At 37.5% G+C, this 23307-nt stretch overlaps 1 protein-coding gene across 17 annotated transcripts in view; it reads right to left on the bottom strand.

The window, feature by feature from the left end:
* The window catches only part of DOCK9 (dedicator of cytokinesis 9), a 344395-nt gene that overhangs the window by 56476 nt on the left and 264612 nt on the right, over window positions 1-23307 (bottom strand). For 8 of the 17 annotated variants that reach the window (XM_045186630.2, XM_024578994.4, XM_071220214.1 and 5 more), the window contains 6 exons: window positions 18015-18148; window positions 15936-16050; window positions 12450-12516; window positions 11013-11060; window positions 8333-8469; window positions 2013-2128 (listed from right to left, as the gene is read on the bottom strand). In XM_045186630.2, coding sequence (XP_045042565.2) covers window positions 2013-2128; window positions 8333-8469; window positions 11013-11060; window positions 12450-12516; window positions 15936-16050; window positions 18015-18148 — 617 coding nt within the window. Of the gene's footprint in view, window positions 1-2012; window positions 2129-7764; window positions 7809-8332; window positions 8470-11012; window positions 11061-12449; window positions 12517-15935; window positions 16051-18014; window positions 18149-23307 lie in introns of all 17 variants that reach the window. The other 9 variants (XM_045186634.3, XM_024578999.4, XM_071220218.1 and 6 more) reach the window with 2 other exon arrangements.

Here is a 23307-nt window from a genome sequence, read left to right as displayed (position 1 = left end):
AACATTTGCCCATCTTCCCACTTTTTAATGGGGTGGGGGTGTTAAGCTTGAAACACCAAACATTTCTGCACACTGGCATATAGACTTTGACACAGAACGATCCATGACACAGTAGGCATAATTGCCACATTCTACATAAGGAAATCAGGGCTTAGAGATGTCAAGTTGACCTGCCCAAGGCTTAAAATCTGGCTAACAGTGGGGTTGGAACTTAACCCAATGGTATATTCTGTATACATGGCTGTCTCTCATGTGTATTGGAGCTGATGGTAGGCCCTTTCAAGGGTCATTTCACTTAAAAAGAAAAAATTTACTGTTACTCTATGTCACCTCGCTTTAAACTAGCAACAGCCCTGTGAGGCAGACTATTCTTCCAATCTTACAAATGAGAAATCTTAGGTCTGGAGACATGAAGTAATCTTCCTAAAGATATTCGGCTAATAAATGTTACAACCAATTTATCAGATGTTGTTTCTCTCTCAAGAGTCAGAACCTATTTGGTGGCCAGTCATTGAATATCTGGGAACTCTGGCCAATACTCTTCTTTACTATGAAGCCAACAATTTAAAGGGGGGCGGATAAGAACCAGAGGCTGCTTAGTAAAGAAACTATCTCTATTCTCACGGTACTGCCTGTGCTGCATGTGCCCTTCCCCCGTCTGTCAGGCCAGGTCTGCACCTGCCTTATAGCTCCAGGACTTCCTGCTCAGTTACAGGGTGAGGCCCAGGCAGAGAGTGGAGGAAGTGTTGCAACTACTGTCCTGAACTTACAGATTCATTGTTAGCAGTGATACAGGTGCAACTGCTCACATTAAAGACTTGACTGCCTATTTACATAAGCATTTTAAACTAAAAATATCCAAAAGAACACAGAAAGGTGTTCCAAATGTGGTTCCAATAGAGCAACTATGTTCAGGCCTCATGCTGAGTTTGATTCAGTCCATCTGGGGTAGGGCCTGAGAACTGGTGTTTATAACAAGTTCCCAGGGTCTGCGGTTCTGGGAGCCTGGGAACCACACTCGGTACCACCAGAATGGAGACTCTTTGCAGTAGGACACTGCTGCCCTCACACTCACTGTATTAGGATCTGTATTTCCTCGTCTCTCAGCAGACTCCTAGTAATAACAGTTCAGGGCACCTGAGTATAGCTTGGCTTCTATGAAGAATAAAGGTATATTATAATAAAGTGACATGAGACAGGGTAAATATTTTTACTCTAATAAAGAAATGTGCTTTATTAGTGGGGATAAACAAAGGAGAGAGTGACTTAGGTTATGTTTTCCAAATATCCTTGCAAATAAACATACTGTTTCAATATTCATAGCATATTAATACTCATTCAATTTCTCCTTTCTGTGCTGGAAATGGAGGAAATCATTTAGCAAGAATGGGAAGCATTAGGCTCCTAAAAACAAGGGAGTGCCTAAAGAGTCCATCTCCACCTACCAGAATACTTCCTAAAAGCTAAAATAAGACCAAAACAACTTTTCTATTTTCTATCCCTGAAATGCTTCTACTATTTAATTTCATACAAAATTTAAAAAAATTTAACAAGGTGAATGTGTTTGTACTTAATGCTTCTCTATAGATAAATATCTAATTTCAATTGCCACCACATTTAGACATGTTTAAAGAGAGTAGAGGCAGAAATATCTGATTAAACATTCTCATATTTATCACCCCTGAGGGCACAGCAAAGCCTTTTTTTCCAGTTAAATACTGTCTTCCAGCTAAGAGTTAACCGTCCCCCTCCCCCCCAAGAGACTGTTTTCACCACTTGCACGCCTGTGGCTCACCCTGACCTGTTAAGCTTTCTTATATTGCAGGGAATGCAAGTTGGTAACTGTTAAGTAATTTCATTAAGGAAATTTAAGGATTAATGGTTTCCTTGCAGGGGCAAAAACAACTGCCACAGTAAAAAGAAAACACAGGAAGTGCTTGCTGGTTCAGCTAAAAAAGCAGAATGAATTCAAAAGGTAAAGCTCTAACCACGAACAGCTGTTCAATACTAACCTTAAATGCCAGTGTAAATAGAGAGAGAGTATCCAGAACCGTGAGGCACACTTCAGTAGCAATGTTGGCTTCAAGTAATGACTGATGAAGAACATCTGCGTCCGAGTAGCCATAGCCTGCACGAATTATAATGCCAGGTTACTGCTGGGTGGCTGCAGACAGAGAGGCTGGCAGTGTGGTAGAGTCACAGTCAACTTTTGATTGTTAATAGAAGCCTTACTTTTTTTGGGGGGGAGGGGTTGATAGTTAATAAAGTTTCCATTCAATTATAATTCTTTTTTAACCGTAGAAGGGAAGTAATAGCAGCAAACATTTATTGTGTGCTTGCTATGTACCAGCCTAATTCTATGAACTTTACACGTATTACTTCATTTAATCCCTCAACAGCCCTATGAAATATGTAAATTATTAGACCCTCTCTGCAGATGAGGAAATAGAGGCACAGAAAGACTAAATAACTTGTCTTTAAGTCACACAGTTAGTAAACAGTGGAGCTAGGAAGGCACCTGGGCGGAGTCACTCAATCTAGGCACTTGGCCGAGCTGTTAGGACGGTGAGAGTGGTGACGCAGGCTGAGATTTCCAAAGCTTCCCACACAGAAAGAGGCAGCAGCACAGCACAGGGGTTAAGAAGATGAGCCGAGGGTCACGTTGCTGGTCACTGAATCCAGCTTGGCCACCTACTAGCTGTGTGACTGAGGGCAAGTCATTTGACCTCTTTATACCTCAGTTTCCTCATCTGTAGAAGGGGGATAATAACAGTATCTATCTCAGAGGCTGTACTGAGTATTAAATCATTAATATTTGTGAAGCTCCTGAAATAGTGCCTTGTACATAATGAATGCCACAAAAAGTCTTAAGTCAATAATGTAAAGAGCTGTAATATCAGCTAGAATAATGAATGATAATCAAGAGTTGACTGTGCTGCTAATAATATTCTACTTGCTTTAATAAAAAGCACAAAAGCCAATATGTCTGAAAGAAATGTTTAAGAAAAGGAAAGAACTTGAAGATCATAATTTAAGTACAAACTGGTATCTTCTTATGTGGCTGTAAAATCTATTTAGAACTAAGAAAAATGTAGCTTGACATACAATTTGAAATGTTAAATTATGAAATGGTATGCATTAGCAAAAATATATATAGGGATGCAAAGATGTTACAGTATTGATCTAGATTACAAAGAAAGATGGCATTATAATAAAACATCATGTAATGTCTTTCTCCAAGGAGCAAAAACAAATCAACACTTACTATGCAGGTAATTTTCTTAATACTCCAGAGAGGAGGACATTTGGTACACAGATCATGAAAATCAAGTACAGAAAACCTAGAGAATTTTCTTGAGGCCAGATGTGGGGGAAAAAACGGAAACTACACTCCAAATTTCTTATTTAGGTCCCTGCATCATGCTACCTATTGTTAAGACAAAAGAAAGTAATGAGTATGAATCTGTCTATTCTGACTAATAAATGTCAGTTACAGGAGAATTTTTAAAAGGCTACAAAAAAGCTACTTTTATCAGTTGCTTTTTAAAATATGGTAAGAACCCTATTATGTGTTTTCATACAATTTTGCTTGGCTCTTAAAAGGTGGTTCTGAAGCTCTGTGTCTGTGGACTGTGAATTTTCACATTGTGACAGAGTCCATGTACAAGGGCACATAATGAATGCTCCATATTTTAGCAACACACGTAACACATTTGGCTTCATGCTAGTTCTATTTCTTTTTATTTCAGCCTTTTTGGTAAAAAAAAAATCTCTCAGAGGAAAGAAAGATGGGTATTTTTAGTACTGATATTCACTGTACTGCCTTTGTAAGCCAAGACATTTCCTCATTTGGTGAGGTCTGTTTGGTAAGATACAGAGACCACGAAAGGGGAAAACAGATTTATGATTATTGTTACACTGAACACAAACTGGGGCAAGAGGCAAAAAAACATACCTTTTATCAGACCAACCAAAAGTATCACACAAGGGGAAGGACCCTTTTACTGAGGGCGGCCATTTACCCCAAATTTAAAGTTTTTAGAGTCTGGGTTAAACTGTAACAATGAACTTGCTTTGGTGATTATTTTAATTCTTTCTCTGCACAAAACTGTCCTTTCTTTCTCTCTTTTTTTAAGGCGGAAATACAACATTCAAATGGTATGTTAATATTTACATTTAGACTTAAATTCTACAGAAAAGTAGTAATCACACTAAAGATGAATGGCACATTGTCTCACTGATGTATTCCCCCAAATGCACTAAGTTACAGTTACTTTGTAAAAGTCATTTTTAATTGAATTTTTTATTGAATTTATTGGTATCCTTTCTCTCTCTAGATAACTTACTGGCAAAGTGTACCCAGGTGATTATTATAGATAAGGTGGCTTATACACTTAAGAGTCCCCACAGAATTTACCTGATTTTGGAAATAATGGTGAATGTGCAAAACTGTTATTTCTAAATCAAGGAAACATGTCTGAGAATCAAGGAAATGTGGCTTTACGGCATTTTTTACTATCTTGAGTATAGACATTTAAAGCTACAAGCCTACTTCACCTATTTAAAAATATATATTGTGCATGTTTAAACTTGAAAAATACTAATTTTACTTCAGAGAATACATGCATTCTCTACGTTTTTCATATTAATTCAGTAGTATGTATAATAAAGGAATTTAATTATCACCTATATTAACTTACTCTTGATTCATAGACATGAAAGAATGTCAGAGTGAGATGGGGTTGTACAAGCCACCTCTTCCAACTCCGCCTGTCAGCGACCCAGATAATAGCCCCACTGGGTCCTCTCCCAGTCTGTTTTCACAACTCTAGCTGCACGTGCCTGCACTACTAATGGGCATTTCAGGTAGAAAATGCCTCCCCAGGTTGACCTGAAATCTAATTCTCTGCAACTTAATCCAGTGATATTAAACTCTTATATTGAATTATATGAAATATAGGTTTTCTTCAAGCATTTCTACCTCTTGGCTGGATTTTCCCCACACCAGTAGGAAATATGAATTACCATGCAAATTAATTTAATATATTTCTAGATAATGCATAACATCAAAATAATACAAAGTGTTACGTTATATTTTTTGGAAATGTATCACTTATTTGCAAACATGTTTCACATAGTTTCTCCCTCATAACTTGGTTTATATAAAATATTCTGCATGTAGCTATTTCTCAACGTGTCACTTGGCACAGATCTCTTCTAATGATACACAGTGAGTGCGCTTTACAGTAAATAAGTCATTGTCTTAATGTTTTAAAATTTACTTTTCATATAATTTCTGGGCAATGACCCAAACAACAAGCCTCTATCCTGAGTATTTATGAAATGGATGAAACTATTGGCCATGGGGAGAATTGTCATTTTCATTATTTCCTATTAAAATCTGAGAGTACAGGTAAGTCTCTACTACAGTACCCTGTGTAGTGCATATGATGTCTTTTCCAATGTTCTATTAATGGGTGATGGGGATGGTATAGCTTAGCCCACATTGGATTAAGTTTCTTACAGTCCTCTGCTGCTCCCTGCTGGTCAAGCTGAGGTCTGACAAAGCCTTTACCACTTGGACAGAAGAGAAAATAAAAAATGTAGGTATAGAGGGGACTCTTCCTATTTTGATTCTTCTCTAAAATAAATTCATTTTAAGAGTCTGGCATCCCAGAAAATATCTCACATATTCGATCTATGTCATATTGGTTGGCCCAACAGAAGGTATTGTATTCACAGTTAAATAGGAATTTTTTCAGAGAGACATATATGGCTATACATTTCCCATAAAATGCCTAGGTACAGATGTAAACAATCACGTGTGTACAAATGCATATATGTGATCATACACATACATATATACATACAGTATACACTCCTTTCCCTGTGTTTTTTGGCTGAGGTGACGATTTAAAGCTCAAAAATGCTAACAAAGGGAAGGGCTGAAGCCACCCAAATATACATAATGAGAATTAGAGCTATAAATTAAGACTGAGTTCTAGGGGAAGATGCAAGGACTATGAGACATCCAGACCAATCTGGAATAGCCAGGAATTGTAGAAACACAGGAGAAGGCTAAAATAATCAGCTATGCACTGTTTCTGGGGAAGGCTGAAGGAGAAACGTTGATTGAGGATAGTGCCACAGAAAACTGACTAAAGAAAAAAAACCCTCCAGGATGAAGGAGAAAGGCAAGAAGGACGGGTTCTCTGTGTAGGCAGCAGGAATACAGAATGGAAATCAACCATGTAAACAAGAGTTTTTGGCAGTGGAACACAGCCAGCTGCCTCTCTCCTGCAATTCAAGCCACCACTACAAAATCCATTTGCAGTGGGAGGGGCTGCTGCATATTTTAGTGGATTAAGGTTATTAATTTGGCTGTTGATTATTTATTTTATTTTTGTTTTCTGTGTTTTCTAAACAATTATATTTGGAGGTGGGGCTAGGGTTTTTTAAGTGCTTTAAAGTTTAAGCATTTGTGTCAATTGACAGTGAGAAAGTTCCTGTGTTACGAATTATCTGCAGCAGGTCATGGAGCTTAGTGGGACTTTAATTTCTGTTTGTTATTTAGGGAATGAAAACTAAAAATAACAAAACTTGTTTTGTTTGTTTCAACTCCTAGTTTGCAGAGCTAGAAAAAGCCCTAACAGAGAAGATGTTGAAAAATTAAGTATGTTAGCTTTAGATGTGTCACTAATACACCCTTTACAGCTAAGTAAACAACTCAGAACTAGCATTTGCAAGCTACCAATTCAGTATGCGGCAGACATAATATTGATTTAAATTAATCCTAGAATTTTATAAAGAGAGACTATGCCCATTACATTTAATGTTGTTGGGGTGGAAGAATGGGAAGCTGCTGAATTTTGATTCCTCAGCTTTCTTACCCTGAACTACAGTTGACCTTTGAATAACATGGGTTTGAACTGTGTGGGTTCACGTATAGGCAGATTTTTTCAATAAATACTGTAAATGTATTTTTTTTTGCTTATGATTTTCTTAATATTGATAACATTTCCTTTCTCTAGATAACCTACTGCAAGAATACAGTATATAATACACATAACATACAAAACATGCATTAATTAACTTTTTGTGTTATTGATAAGGCTCCCAGTCAACCATGGGCCATTAGTAGTTAAATTTTGGGGGAGTCAGAAGTTATAGGTGGATTTCTTACTGCAAGGGTGGTTGGCGGTCCTAGCCCCTGTGTTATTCAAGGGTCAACTGTATTACTAACTTAATGTGATGGGAATATTGTCTTTACTTTTGACCTACATTAAGGAAGAGGTATAGAAATCACAATGAATGGAGTTCTTATGATTAGAAATGATGAGATATTAATAATCATGTATTAAAGACATTACTTAAAATGAGAACAATTGTCTAGAGAGAACAATAACTACTATGTCATGCTTGGAGAAAAGGTGGAACAATTAGAGAACATACCACTAACAGAAATGGTATTTATCATAAATGATCACATTAGTTTTCAAAGTGCTGCATGGTTGGTATCTTTTAGGTTTTCTGCTTTGAGAAACCCTTACGAAGATGAAAGACTTAAATTTTAGGAACAGCACATGATGCCACATCCCCTCTGGGGACTGAAAAAAGTCAATTAAAAATATGCACCCACATTTTGGCAGAATCTCTACTGTGAAGTTAGAAAGCACCAAAGTTAAGAAGGCAAGATGAACAAAAGGTCTTGATTTGCAAGTGAAGCAGCCTCATAAAGCAGACTTCAACCTGATTAAATCTTACCATTGTCTACAGAAATTCCAAGCACACTTGATATCTTTCTCACACTGAAAACACAGAAAAAGTCACTTTGTTATTGGCTTTTCCACACCCTCACAAATTGATTCATGGGCTTTATGTTTTCACAGCAGTTTAACATACATTCTAAGCATGAACGTCAGAATGTGGACTATGATCAATTACATGCGTGGGATCAAGGCAAAGAAGTCTGTCCCAGATGTTCTCAGAAGTTACAAGAGGAAAATCAATGAGAATTTGGCACCAGGCAATGAATCCAAATATTAAATTAAAAATATCAATCAAACCTGCCAAATTTTGTTTTAAAAAACACCGAGCAGAGAAGTTGGGACAAAAGGTCTAGCACTTTAGGTCTAGTATTGTAGTTGACTATGGTCCACATTATGTCATTCTCCTCCAAGGAAGCGAACTGCACCATGAGCTCTTCGTCCTACTTGCTTTGAGCTGGAAGAAAAGACAAGTTGGTGAAGTGGTGTGGTGTGGCCTGGGGCTCTCCCCTCTGAGATGTCACATGAGATGGCTGGCTGTTACGATGGTATGTCATGGGACTTACTGTGGTTAAAAGTGAGAGAGTTATCCAGGCTGCCCAGCTGCTGCAATCTGGCATGCATCATTCCTGTTCTGATATGGGAAACAGGCAATGTCTGAGACTTTCGATCATGAACTATGGGTCCCAACCCTTCCTGGTTCCTGCAACATGAGTGAAATGGGATAGAAGCAAAAGTTAGACTTGTTACACTGCAGAGAAACAGGGAGCGTTAGTGAGGAGAGGACACAGCAGATAAGAGACTGGCCACATGAGGACCAAGCAAAGGAGCCCATCTGTGAGCCAGAGACATACAGGCAGCAGCTCTCACAGAGTCCACAGCAAAGCACTGGTGACGACACAGAAGCAAAGACAAAGCCAAAGCAGAGAACTTTTCAGGTTTAGAAAATACTTTAGAGATGCTACTTATAAAAAAAGTTGAGCATCAGTCCAATGTGGTGCTGAAGTTAGTGTTTTGACAGCTGTCAAAACACCATGTATCTTTTTGAATTATATATGTTATTAAAGAGCAAAAAATTTTTTAATTAAAATAATGCACTGGAAGAAACAGAGAACAAACATGCAATGGGAGGGATTATATGAAGCGGTTTTAACACCTTTATTCTTACCCAGGCAGGAAGGAGAAGAGCCATACACTTTGTTAAACTTGTTAGCAGTCAAGTAAAGAAAATAGAAAAGTGATCTGGGTTAGCAATCAGACAGCTATTTTCCTATCATGTACCATCACCAGAGCAGATGAAAAATGGGGCCAGTGCTAGAAAAACACCTGTCCCCATCCCTTAGCCAACCATCTCCTCCTTTGCATTGTTCATTGTGTGGAGTAGAACAGGGCATGCATGAAGTATCACCCGGCGACATGCTGCCAGCTGATTTCAAAGTGACACAATAAGAAGGCGCAGTATTCATAAAACCGAACCACTATAAATGGCAAACTCTGACGACGTTTGAATCATTCAGAATCTTTTTCACATGCAGCAGAGACCATGACAATTTTCTATAAAGCATGGCATGAGTTTCCACAGTGCACATAACAAAGAAACATCACCCTCTACTCCCACTTTCCTATGCTCATCTATTTTTAAGATGGTCAAAGGATGCATAGTTTTATGTGCAAATATATACAAGGCGCGTATAAAGATGGAGGATTTTCTTTTAAAAAATTAAATGCATAGCCATTAAAAAATGAGTTAAATTTCACAAAATCCAATTTTAAAATATTTTGTTGAAGCAGAAAACTTCAGCTTCCCACATATACCATGTTCAGCTCTGTGGCATTTTATTCTATTTTGCACATTTTCCTAATGCCATCTTGTGATGTAGGTGACCATTACTGTAAGAAGGGTATAAAGCTTGCCCAGTTCAATGTATTTCTGTTACAAACACACTGTTTGCCCATCTTCACAGGACAAAGTCAAAGGGAATATATCCTATAAGGATACCTTGTGTATACTTGTATTTGGTACTCAAAATCTCAAATGTAAAAATTACTGATGAAAATAAAAAAATTAAGATTAGAGAACTTTAAGTGCCACCACATTTTGATTAAAAATAGAAGATATTAATAGGAGGAAAGCATAAAATAGTCTCTGTAAATTTGCTCTTTTTAAAAGAGAATATATACTTTTATTTAACATAAAATGTAATTCTGAAAATTTCTCAGATAGCCCAAGAAAAGAATATTAACATAAAAAGCAAAATCTTCACATTCAAACAGAAAGTGTATTAAAAATCTTTCCTACTTCATTGCTATAAAACAAAATTATACATAAGAGAAAAATCTCAATTACAACTAAACGAAGTTTTTCTTAAAATCAATGTTTACTTATAATTACACTTTTAAAAACAATAGCATTAGAAAAATACATCTAGACCAGGACCCCATAAATACATTATCACAGAATACACAACATGGAAAAAAACAAATACAGACACACTGAATGGCTACAGAGCAGGAGTAGGTGCTTGGTGAGGACACGATGTGCTCTGGGGAAATACCTCCAAAGGAGCTGCTTGGGTGCCCATCAGCAATGAGTTTTTAGCTCTCCTCAAACTCAATGCAGGATCAAGAGTATATTGTGGGACAGGGCAGTATGGATTTATGATACTCCACAAAGAGTTCTGGTCAGATAAAAACAAAGGGCACGGATAGCTTATTTAGAAGTGGAGGAGAAAAAGCTAAATTTTAGAGGTTTTGTGTAAGTCCAAACTTGAGATGGACTAAAAATATTCTTTCATTAGGAAGAAGAAAATTGGTTAGATGAGAAATTAGTATCTCTGTAGTTGGGTAAAATGGGTAAAAATGAACTTTCAAAGTAAAATAGGGAAAGAGAAATAATTGGGGAAGGAGAAAAGAGCCAAAAGATACATCAAGAGAAAGAGAAGAGAAAGAGAAGACAGAAGGAACAGATTATGAGGGAGAATTGAGAAGCAAGGGTAGAAGTGTAGCAACAGCCCACAAAGGCAAATCTTTCCAAGAGATATGAGTGAGACAAAACAAGACAGAAGGATTGTAGGCAAAAGATGCTCACAGATTTTATGGTAGCAATCCAAAGACCTGCCAACTGTCTTCATGGCTGTTTATGAGAATTCCAACTGCCAATCACCGCAGATGACAATTCCCCTACATTTAGATCCAAGTAATACAGAAAATGACACAACACTTTTTAAGATAAAATCCCCACAGTACCTGGCTATATAGCGCTTCCCCATGTACTGGAACTGGTGCAAGCAGACTCTGCAGACAGGATGAAGGGTTATTAGGGAAACATGAAGATAAAATTATTTTCAATGCATTGTTTTATATAAACCCATGAACAATAAAATAACACGTTCAATAAGTTCTTACTAGCCCCTTCTGGTTTTCAGAAATTCTCTTGAAGGCCCCTCTAAACCAAGAGAAAATTACTTACGTGAAAAGGAGGCCCCACATTATGTGGCTGTCAGAGCTGTGGTGGGCAGTTAAAGCCACTCAGAAGAAAGGCCTAGGACCCACAGGACTGTCCATCCACTCAGGGTTTAGACATTGACTCCAGGCAGTTTGCCTTGGAAACCACAAGGGAAACCATATGCACTGCTGCTCTATTCTGAGTTGTTTATTCATCTTCATTCAAATCTATTTAATAAGGCGCTCTCTGTTTTGGCTTAAGTAAAATGACTGGTCCCTTACAGACATCAAGTATGTAGTTTTCTGTTTTGTTTTAGAGTATCCATAACATTGATTTCTTTTTTGGTAAAACCCGCCCCCAGAACATGTTTAATAGGAGGCCGTTAAAATAATATCCAGTAAGTTCTTCTGATGCTGAATCTCACCTCACCATGTGACAACTCCCACCTTTAACTCGGCAGAGAGAATAGTCATGAGACTATCAACTGAATGCACAAAGCTTAGAACACCACAGGTTTCCACCTGAGTTTGTGCAAATATATTTGGCAGCAGATCATGACCCCACTAACAAGTATAAAGCTACTTATAGTTATGATTTACCCAATGACTGTGAACGATCATAGTACTACAGAAATAATTTTTTTACTGCAGAAACAATAATGTATTTGACTATGGGGTGTCGCCTGAGAACATGCTGGGGTCTTACGGAGTTTATTTAGTATGTAAATTTTTCAAAAATCAAAAAAATTCTGAATTTGGAAAATCAACGGCCCCAGCAGTTTTGAATAATGGATTGTGGATTCTAAAACCAATGAGCTTAAAGGAAATAAGAAACTTAAACTGAAGAGATAAAACAAGATAATATAGATAACATGTAAAATTTTACTTATTATAGCAATTTTTCCATCTCAGTTTCTGTATCTACTTGAGTTAAGTTAGATTTAACTTAGAAATGCAGGATCCACCCAATTCAGTGAATATATTTTCTGTTATTTTATTAAAATGGCTTGTATACATAAGTAGTTACCTCTCATAACAACCATATATCTAACAATTTGAGGTTGGTCCTGACTGCTAAGTCACAAGCTCCTGAGAGCAGGTACTGGTCCAGGAAAAACAGCTTGAGAGTAGGTATGGGTGTGAATATGCCACATTCCTGGTTCAATCACATAGTAGTCTTCATATCTCTTGACTAGCCAAGAAAAATCAAGAAGCAATTAGCGAAACAAAACTACTCACTCAGATATTGTAAAAAAATCCATAAGTTCAGATGTTGAAGCCTTGTTCCAATATGTAAACAAAGCATCTAGAAAGTAAACATTTATCTGGTCAGAATCATGATGCGTCTCATATACATTATAACATGAGATCTTACAGTGTAGTCCTCCAAACCCTGCTTCCTCTTATAGCTAATGAAAGGACAAACCACAGTGACCAATCTATACTGGATAACATATACAACGGTCTTATTTGATTTAAAGAAGCTACATTTGAACACCTGAACTTTAATTTCTTCATACAGCATCTAGTGCTACATAATACATATTTAACATATATAACGTGCTCTTAAGTGGACTAGAATGTTCAAAGAATAAAAGTGGGCATAAAATTTAAAGTCAGGTTGTCTCTTTACCTACTACAGAATCCCTCACCAGTAGGAAATCTGCTGAAAAGTCTTGCATGTGCGTAATTACTCCCTTCATGACACACGTGCACACATGCACGCACACACACACACTCCAAAATGGAAGCATGCATACCACACACACTATTTTGCACTTGAGTTTTAATTGAACAATGCAGCTTAGCTCTATCTCAATCTTTTTCAAGCTACATAATATTCCACTCCATGATGCACTATTACTTAGTCAGTTCCTTACTGATAGACATTTCCTTGTTTTACCCCTAATCTTTTGCTATTATGAATTATGCTTTGATGAACATCCTTTCACATGGGTCTTTGCACACCTGTCTAACTACATCTATAGGATAAATTCTTGAAGTGAAATAGTTGTGTCAAATGGTATGTACATTTAAAATTTTCACAGATATGGCCAGATAGCTCTCCAAACAAACAGTGCGGGAGTGCCTGTTCCCCCACATGATGAAAAACTCACACGTGCTCTTCATCAAGAGGACGTGGCATATCTGTAGTTAAAGCAGATCCTACAAATTTATTTACAGGAAGGATGCTCTGTGTATGACCCTTAACCATTCAGCACACTGCACAGCTCTGATATACTTCATAAACATGTGTGCATTCATGTAGTATTTTACATTGAGGTTGAGAAACAGGCAAAGAGATTCCTATCAGAGAAAAAGTCATTGACTTTGGGGGCCTGAGGTTGAGTGAGAGGGTGGCTGCAGAGGTGCTGCTGGCTTGTGAAGATGCACAGCCACAAACTTTTACTCTATGCTGTCAAGAATGGTGACATCTGGGGAAGCCAGGGGGTATATACGAAGAATCTGTTATGTATGGCACTGTGCTAGGTGGTCTCATGATGTCACATATAGCATGACATTGAATTCTCACCAAAATCTGAGGCAGAGAGTTTCAATTTACAGAGAAACTAATGAAGGCTCAGGGAAGTTAAGTAATTCTCCAAGTTAACAGCCTAAAGAATCATGGTGGAATGGTGATTTAAATGAAGTACATCTGATTTTTAAAGCCACATGTGGCCTATTAAGGTGCCACTAAGAAAGGGAGGTTCAGGGAACTTTCCATTTTTCAGGGACTCCGAGTTTAGATTCCAAACTGTGGACAAACTGTGGTAACTTGAGGCTGGTCATTCAGGTGTGCTGAGAACCCAGGGAGCAAATAAATACTGGTGGGCCTCTCCAGGTCAACTTACAGACATTTGTGGTCACCCCAGCACAGGCCAGATAGATCCAGCCAGCCAGCAGCCATCTGAGAGGCACCAAGTCAGCCTTTCCTTACTCGGAGCTCAGGCTATTTGGCTGAGACAAGGGGAAAGACAGAGCTATTCTCTATGAAGAAGGGAGGCACAGAGGGTAAAGGCCCCGTGTGGAGAAGGTGCTCATTAAATGTGGGATAAAGGAAAAAGTAGCCATAGAGTTATACAATCAAGTCTGGCATCTGTCTGATAAACTACGCTGAAGGCAACTTCTCCACCGTATTCCATGCACAAAAATGCATTCTAGGTAGATATTAGGGTTTAAATGTGAAAATTTAAGTAATATAACCTTTAAAGAAAATATAGGAAAATATCTTCATGATCCTGGGGATAGGCAAAGATTTCTTAAACATGACAAACAAAAAAATTCTAATTATGAAGGAAGGAAATTAAGTTCAGGTAATTTTTTAAAAGTTATAAAACTCTTTTGAAGAGGTTCTTGTAGTCTTAAAATACGTGCATGACCTTCTGAAGGGCTGATTTTAAAGGATAACGTTCACCTGGATGTAAAATTCCTGATATTTGCCTTTAAGAAGCAATTATGTTCTAGTTATAAATCATATTTATTATTTGAAACTTAAAATATTAAAAAAGACTTTCAATAAAGTAAACAGGATCATAATGCTGGCTTTAAGTCACTACCATAACATAAAGTTTAGAACTTCTGACTTAATGGAAAGAATTTCAATTTTATAAACCAAATATCAGAAAAAGTATCCAGTGCTTATGCATTTGGTCATCATCATTCAAAGAAAATCCTGTTGTTGGTTCTTTTTTGTAAGTAGGTATTTTAAAGTAACAGATTGACAGAAGACTAAAATAACCTGGTCCTAAAGCACTTTAAGGACAGGTATGCCGATCCTAACATCTGATTCATAAGGTTGGGCTGTTTTGCTGCTAAAATGGAAACTCAATATAAAAGAAACACTATTTGCAGGCAGAAATACCTCTGAGGGTGCTCAGTGACCATACCTACTGCCTTCAGACATAGGCAGCACAAGAGGTCTTCAGGTTCTCAAAAAATGGCATTTTGTTTTCAAAAGTGAGTTCATTTTCACTCATTTGACCTCACAGTACACTTTCTAATTTGTTGGAGGGAAAATAAGACAAGATTTTTGACCAAAATAAGAAATGAGACATTGTACCATGGCACAATTTCACATCAATAGTTATATCACAAAACCAGAGTTGGAAGTGTCCTGCTATGGATGTTTACAAGCTTTATGTGGTACCGATAAAGCACTAATGATTGTGGTCCTTTCTATTAAAAAATGTGGTTGTCAAACCCTTAATCAGAAACTTAATCTACTATGGCACTACCATTTCCATTAGAAAATAAAAATAACACACTTTACTTCCAGTTAAAGCCAGGATGTCACACACTCTACATGGAGGAGATGCTGAGGTTCTCCAACACTGTATTTTCTAATTCAAGAGATAGACTAATGAAGTTATGCAAGTTATCAGTAAGTTTGTTTAGAGAAATGAAATTTAAAACAAAATCAAAAGCTACTTTATTTATCTGTGTCTGCCTCCTTTAGTTAACATGGTAGGTCTGAGTTTGATATAAATTTAGAAAATAGGCCCATTCACATTTTAGAACTCATTTTCTAGATTATAATAATGAATAAAGATACTTTTCCAAATTAAAATTTTTATTTCTACTTCATTTAGAAAATTAACATGTTTTTAAAACAAGGAAGAAAAGCCCCTTTAAATCCTTATAGCCTTTCAACCAATTGCAATTTTAAAACAATAAACCAAATACTGAAATGAGGAAAGTTAAACAGATATCTTTACTTTTACCTACCATCAGACATGCTTTTTAAGATGTAAAGAAAACACATCAGCAGGCTCTTAATCTCAGATTGGTCAAGTTTGTCACAACGGACCACAGAGTTTCCCAAAGTGCCACTTTGTTGGTGCTAAAAAAGGAAATATAGGTGGATTTTTCTCTTTCAATAACAGGTAAAAAGAAAATTAGTTTCACTTTCTCCCTTGGAAGAAAAACATTCTTAGAATTGAGTCCAATCATTCAAATTGGAAAGTATAAATAATTTGTAGACAAACTATAAGCACACCTTCACCGAATATACAGAAGCTATTCCACAGAAGCTCTGGATTGTCTCCTGTGCACACTTCCTAAGGGACAAGCCAGAAGGCATAAACCTTTCACACTGGATAACCATTGTTTTAGTTACCAGCTTAGTTCTGAAATGTTAAGTAATACCTCATGCAGAAAAGTATGTGTGCTGGGATCAAACACAGAAATGATGATTCAGAAAACACAGCAGAACCAACCACATCCTCAGGAAAACCTCAGTGGCTGAAACAGCAAATGAAATCTACGGTGCTTCTGAGTTCCAGTCACAAAAACCTGGAGCTGAGTCACTGTCATTCAGTTACATCGTGGGGCAAAAACAATAGGCAGGTGCCCCATAGGGACAACTAGGGACACCTCAGCACAGCAATGCCAAAGACCCTAAACTGATGAGGTCATTCCATCATCAGCTTAGCTCAACACAGCAAACGTCAGAAAGCTCAGGGTGCAGGGTGAGGGCAGTTTTGCCACTACAGAGCAGGTTCACATATTCAAAGTGTTAACTTAAAAAAAAACAGAACAAGAATCTCATCTCATGATAAAAACACAAGAGATTTAAAAATCCAAAGTTATTTCAATTGAGATCAGGGAAAAATTATCTTTACTTCAAGGTATTAAAGGCCAATTGGAAAAAATATATAATAAACAGGTTTAATAACATCTGTGAATATTTGTATTTAAGGAACGAATACAGGAGGAATTAGTGGCAAAACTGGTGCAGATGCATCACCGGGCTCACACACACACTTCATCAGAGCCACTAGGAGAACGCAGCACTTCCTGCAGCGGGAGGGAAGGTGCAGCATGCAATGTTTCCTCTGGCAAAGTTGGAATTGTTAGAAGGGAAAAATCCACGGTGACCCGGTTTTTCCTGGCTGACTGGCAGCTCTCCTCCTCGCCAGCACTGTGTATGACACAAGCGGAGTGCCTTCTGAGCAGCTTCTCCCTCTATACACGAAGGCATGTCAGGGTCAAGGGAAAAGTTCAACACGTCATGACACACACCCACACTGCGATACACGCAACTCAAAAAAACTGGCAGTTAAGATAATCACGTCAATGCCAGCCATGGAAAGGCATAATGAGATGACAAACCTGGTACCGAGGAAGGACGTTTTCCATATTTCTGAGTACTAGGAATATATCCCTAAATGGTTCACCTGTTTATTCGTACATGTGCTTGCCTATACCTTGAAATAAATTAGGACAACAGTGGCCACGATGAGACCAACATGTCATGGTTCCACATTTAAAACCAAGCTTTACCCATTTCTACAAAGTGCCAAATAATCTGAGCCTTAGTTATTTCAAGACAGAAGGTTAAATATAAAGATTTGTTGGACTAGGGTTGGGGGCGCAGTAAGAACAGAATGATTTCAAAAAAAGCTTTATCCCTGAATTACCTGTGTGCTCAATTAATTTTTTCTGGAACTGGCTTTGGACCCTATCCCATTTGCAGGGATAGCTGTGTTATAAATGTTGTTTTACAGCATACAGACCACAGAGATTTTAAATGAGTGGCATTTTTATTTTCCTAGCTGTCCAACCTGCCAGAACCAATCACTCAAACTGCAAACACTGCCCTGATCTGGAATTCTGGAAATAAGAATCGGGAGTTTCAGGGAATGGGCCCCATCCTTAGTTAATACCTGGGATTATCTACCCCAGGTTAACTGAGTTTTGTTTTGTTTTTTAAGGTCACACAATGAACAATAGAACATGAAGCATGTTTACTTTGGGCTAAATCTATTTATTAAAAGAAACACAAGTTATATGAAAAAAAAATACCTTATCTAGGGAATTGCTTTTCTCACTATTTCTTTCCGGAAGGCTGTTCCCTGAATCTGTGCTTATGAGGGATCCTCTTGAATCAGCATTTCTCACACTGTTGATGTTTGGAGTTGAAGTTGTATATGGAGAAGCTACATGGAAATTAAGCCAAGATCAAAGATTAGGTGAGAGAACAAAATAAAGATAAGCACTGAACTTAAAAAAAGTTACTTTCATGGCACTTATTTTTTCTGTTAGGAATTTGGTTCAAGAGTTGCATTCAATCACCTATAGAGTAGTTAAAAATAAACTTCAATAAAAAATATTCAGATGTAGCTACCAATTAACTTATAAGAAATCACCTTGCTAAAATTAAAGGAGCACACACTCTTTCAGAAAGGGATAGAAAGAAGACTTAACTTTTTTTTTAAAAGCTAAAACCACCTATAACTATCAGATCAAAAAATTAAACCATGCAACAAACCCACAGTCTCCAATCTGTGTGCTGAGATGCCCTAGAAAACTCAGAGGGGTGTCATGGATATTTTACATTTTCAAGGAAAACACAATGATACTTGACATCTGTCGGAAACTGTAGTTTCAACATTAGATTGTGCTACATTCCTTTTAATGGTGTCATATCTTTGTGAAACTGGGTATTTGGTGGTTGCTATGATTTAAAGTTGGGCAAAAAAATCAATGTGGAACAAAATGAGAAGGGCTGTGAGCAACCTGATTCCAAATTGGAAAAGCGAATATGCACACACATTCCATTAGTAAGAGTTCTGGTTATTAAAAAATAAAATGCAAATGTTTTTCTTTAAATTAACATATTTTTGAAATGCCTCCTATGTTAGAATATAAGTACTTAAGTTATTTGGCCCTAAGTACCTAATAAACAGAGCTGACAGGTGTTACTTTTGGCCTGGGGACTCCATGAAAAAACCACTGTGACAATACGAGCGATGTGAACCCAGTTTGGGAAGCGCTGCAATAAGCAGTTACAAGCAGAAAGGAAATCCAACTTGGACATAAAATTTGTGACATCTGTGAAGAAAGAGCATTTGAAGGCAGAAATCAGCGCCTACCCTGGTACTGTGGGATTTTTCAATGTAACAGATTCACTTCCTGCTTATATAAGATGTATGTAAATCACATGATTAAAAATGACTCTCAGACTTGTACATTTTGTGCTGAACCAAAACACATACCTCCAACAGAAAGGCCTGGCTGGTCATGCAGATGGCACAAGAAGACTTTGGCATGTGCTCTAGCAAGCTGTGAGCACAGCCTCCCATACCTAAGCTGAAGGTGCCTTTACCTGGGACCTCACGAAGAACAGGCTGGCTGTTTCCAGGTTTCAGCATGCAAATTAGCTGCCATGGACTAAGACACTTCTAAATTAATCCCTCCCCCTACCTAATATTCAGGTTTATTCATCACTACCCCTGAAACCAATTCAGTGTATTGGAAACCAAGAAAAGAACAGCCAGAGGAATTTGCAAGTTAAGTGAAGGATGGAACAAGTAAACCATTGGCCACAGGCTGCATTCCCCAGAATAGAAACTATGTGATTGACTGTCACAAGGACCAGGTGAAAACCCTGAAAAAACTATGAACTTTTTTCTATACTCAGAAAATAAACACATTTATATGCAAATTATAATTATCTCCTAATAATCTTGGACTTCATATTTAATGTAGAACACAGAGCTCAAGAGAAAGAGGTCCTTTAGTAAAATTTGATCCTAAATTCTCAGGGTTGTAGGCTCAATTCCAAAACTATGGGCCCAATCCAAGGCAAACAGATGGACATGCAATAAATCAAAATCAACACACTTAGTAGAATTATGTTCCTATACATTGTGTGTTTATATTTAATATCCTGGTCTACTGTATACCCTTAAGAATATTATACAAGATGTAAGTAAAATAAGAAGCGTAGTTCACCTTTCTCTCTCGTTGGGATGTGTTAGACATCCCAACACAATATACTGTGTAGGTGATAAAAGGAACTCTGAGCCTAAGAATGTGTGGCTTTTAAAATCAATGTAATCTGTATCCAGCAGTAAGTCAGTTTTACAAATTTTCATGTACCCTGTTCCAAACACCCGTAAAAACCTGCTGAGGACACATTCTCGATATGCATAGAAACAGGATTTCTTCTAAATGGAGACATAAGGACACAGTCTGTTCTTAAAGGATAAGCACTGGGACTAAAGTTAACTGAAAACTCCTTGCTGAATAAAACAAGAGTTGCTAGAGCTACCAGAAAACAACTAGTAAACTCACTTCCAGGTGGAGCTTCCCTGAAAGGCATTCCTAAAAGGGAACAAGTATCTATGTCTTTAAAGATGGGGGAAAACACAGATAAAGCCTGAGTATAAATGTCTGTTGTGGGGAATTCCTATGAAAAGTGGATTCAGGAATGGAAATGCAAGAAAGTGAAAAGATACTAGGTCAGTCTCAAGTACAATTCATGACTTCACCATGAACACAGAGTATTGAAGGTCATGCTGTTCAAGTCATGCTGAATGGTTCATCTTTATATTCTCAGTGCACCCCAAACCATAACAAGGTGAAAGAGGAATTGGAGAATAAAGTCAGAACCAAAACATCACCTCACTCTGTTGGGTTGGCCAAAAAGTTCATTTGTTTTTTTCCCATTAGATGGCTCTAGTAGTGCCTAGTTGTGTCTAACTTCATTCAAAAATTTTTTGTTAGATTGTGTATTGTGACAACTGTCATATCAGTATGCATTAAAAAAAAACTTATCAAAATTGGTGAATTTTCATGTAGCCATTGTAATATTGAAGATGGAAGAAAAATAAGCAACATTTCCAGCATATTATGCTTTATTATGTTGAGAAAGGTAAAAACACAATTGAAACACAAAAACAAGATTTGTACAGTGTATGGAGAAGGTGTTGACACTGATGGACCACGTCAAAAGTGGTCTGCTAAGTTTCATCCTGGAGATTTCTTGCTGGACAATGCTCCACAGTTCAGTAGACTAGTTAAAGTTGATAGTGATCAGATCAAGACTTTAAGAACAATCAACATTATACCATGTGGGAGACAGCTGACACACTCAAAATATCCAAATCAATAGTTATTAGTGAAAATGAAAAAGTGTGTCTTTTATTTTATGGAAAAGAATATATAGACTTTTTGGCCTATCCAACAGTATGATCATTTCCAGTTTTTGGTTTTTAAAAAAATTTTATTGTTGTTCAAGTACAGATTTCTGCCTTTCCCCCTCACCTCTCCCCCTGACCCCAGCCATCCATCTTCTCTCCCCTGATTCCACCCTCCTTTGGTTTTGTTCATGTGTCCTTTATACTTCCTCCTGAAAACCCTCCCCACTTCCCCCATTTATCCCTTCGTACCCCTTTCTCTGGTTACTTTCACATTTTTCTAGATTTCAATGTCTCTGGTTATATTTTGCTTACTTTTTTATTTTGTTGATTAGGTTCCACTTAAAGGTGAGATCATATGGTATTTGTCCCTTACCGCCTGGCTTTTCTCACTTAGCATAATGCTCTCCAGTTCCCAGCATGCTGTTGCAAAGGGTAGGAGCTCCTTCTTTCTTTCTGTTGTGTAGTATTCCATTCTGTAAATGTACCATACTTTTTTGATCCATTCATTTACTGATGGGCACTTAGGTTGCTTCCAGAACTTGGCTATTGTAAATTGTGCTGCTGTGAACATTGGGGTGCATAGGTTCTTTTGGAGTGGTGTTGCAGGACTCTTAGGGTATAATCCCAGCAGTGAAATTGCTGCGTCAAAGGGCAGTTCCATTTTCAGTTTTCTGAGGAAATTCCACACTGTTTTCTACAGTGGCCGCACCAGTCTGCAATCCCACCAACAGTGCACTAGGATTCCCTTTTCTCCACATCCTCTCCAACACTTGTGAGTGGCTTTGTTTATGTTGGCCATTCTGACCGGTGTGAGGTGGTGTGTCATTGTGGTTTTAATTTGCATCTCCCTGATGGCTAGTGATGCTGAGCATCTTTTCATGTGTCTCTGAGCCCTCTGTATGTCCTCCTTGGAGATGTGTCTGTTCAAGTCCTTTGCCCATTTTTTAATTGGGTTGTCTGTCTTCCTAGAGTGGAGTCCTGTGAGTTCTTTACATATTTTAGAGATCAAACCCTTCTCTGAGGTATCATTGGCAAATATGTTTACCCATGCAGTTGGTGGTCTTTTCATTTTAATGCTGTTTTCTTTAGTTGCACAGAAGCTTTTCATTTTCATGAGATCACATTTGTTTATTCTTTCTTTTATCTCCCTTGATCTAGGGGACATATCAGTGAAAATACTGCATGTGGAATGTCTGAGATTTTCCTGCCTAGGTTCTCCTGAAGGACTATTATGATGTCAGGACTTACATTTAAGTCTTTTATCCACCTTGAATTTATTTTTTCATATGGTGTAAGTCGGTGATTGAGTTTCATTTCTTTGCATGTAGCTGTCCAGCTCTCCCAACACCATTTGTTGAAAAGGCTAGTTTTACTCCATTTTATGCTGCTGCCCCCTTTGTCAAATACTAATTGACCATGGGGACTTGGGTTTATTTCTGGGTTCTCTGTTCTGTTCCATTGGTCCATATATCTGTTCTTATGCCAGTACCAGGCTGTTTTGATTACAGTGGCCTTGTAATACAGTTTGATATCAGGTATTGTGATTCCTCCTACTTTATTCTTCTTTCTCAAAATTGCTGCAGCTATTTGGGGTCATTTATGCTTCCATATAAATTTTTGACGTTTCTTCTGTATCTGTGAAATATGCCATTGATACTTTAATAGGGATTGTGTTGAATCTACAAATTGCTTTGTGTAGTACAGAAATTTTGATGATGTTAATTCTTCTAATCCATGAACACGCTATATGTTTCCATTTGTTTGTGTCTTCCTTGATTTCTTTCTTCAGTGTTGTGTAGTTTTCCGAGTACAGGTTTTTTACTTCCTTGGTTAGGTTTATTCCTAGGTTCTTTATATTTCTTGTTGCTACAACAATGGGATTTTTTTTCTTGATTTCTGTTTCTGATATTTCACTGTTGGTATAAAAGAATGCCTTTGATTTCTGGATATTGACTTTGTATCCTGCTCTTTTGCCAAATTCATTCATTAGGTTAAACAATTTTTTGGTGGAGTCTATAGGATTTTCTAGGTACACTATCATGTCTGCAACAACTAACAGTTTTGTTTCCTCTTTCCCAATTTGGATGTCTTTTATTCCCTTTTCTTAGATATCTGATTACTGTGGCTAGGACTTCCAATATTATGTTAAATTTTGTCAGCTGTTACTGTTC

Source organism: Desmodus rotundus, chromosome 13 (assembly GCF_022682495.2).
Source record: "Desmodus rotundus isolate HL8 chromosome 13, HLdesRot8A.1, whole genome shotgun sequence".
In the NCBI taxonomy this organism is placed as follows: Eukaryota; Metazoa; Chordata; class Mammalia; order Chiroptera; family Phyllostomidae; genus Desmodus; species Desmodus rotundus.
This window is presented reverse-complemented; position numbering and strand designations above follow the sequence as displayed.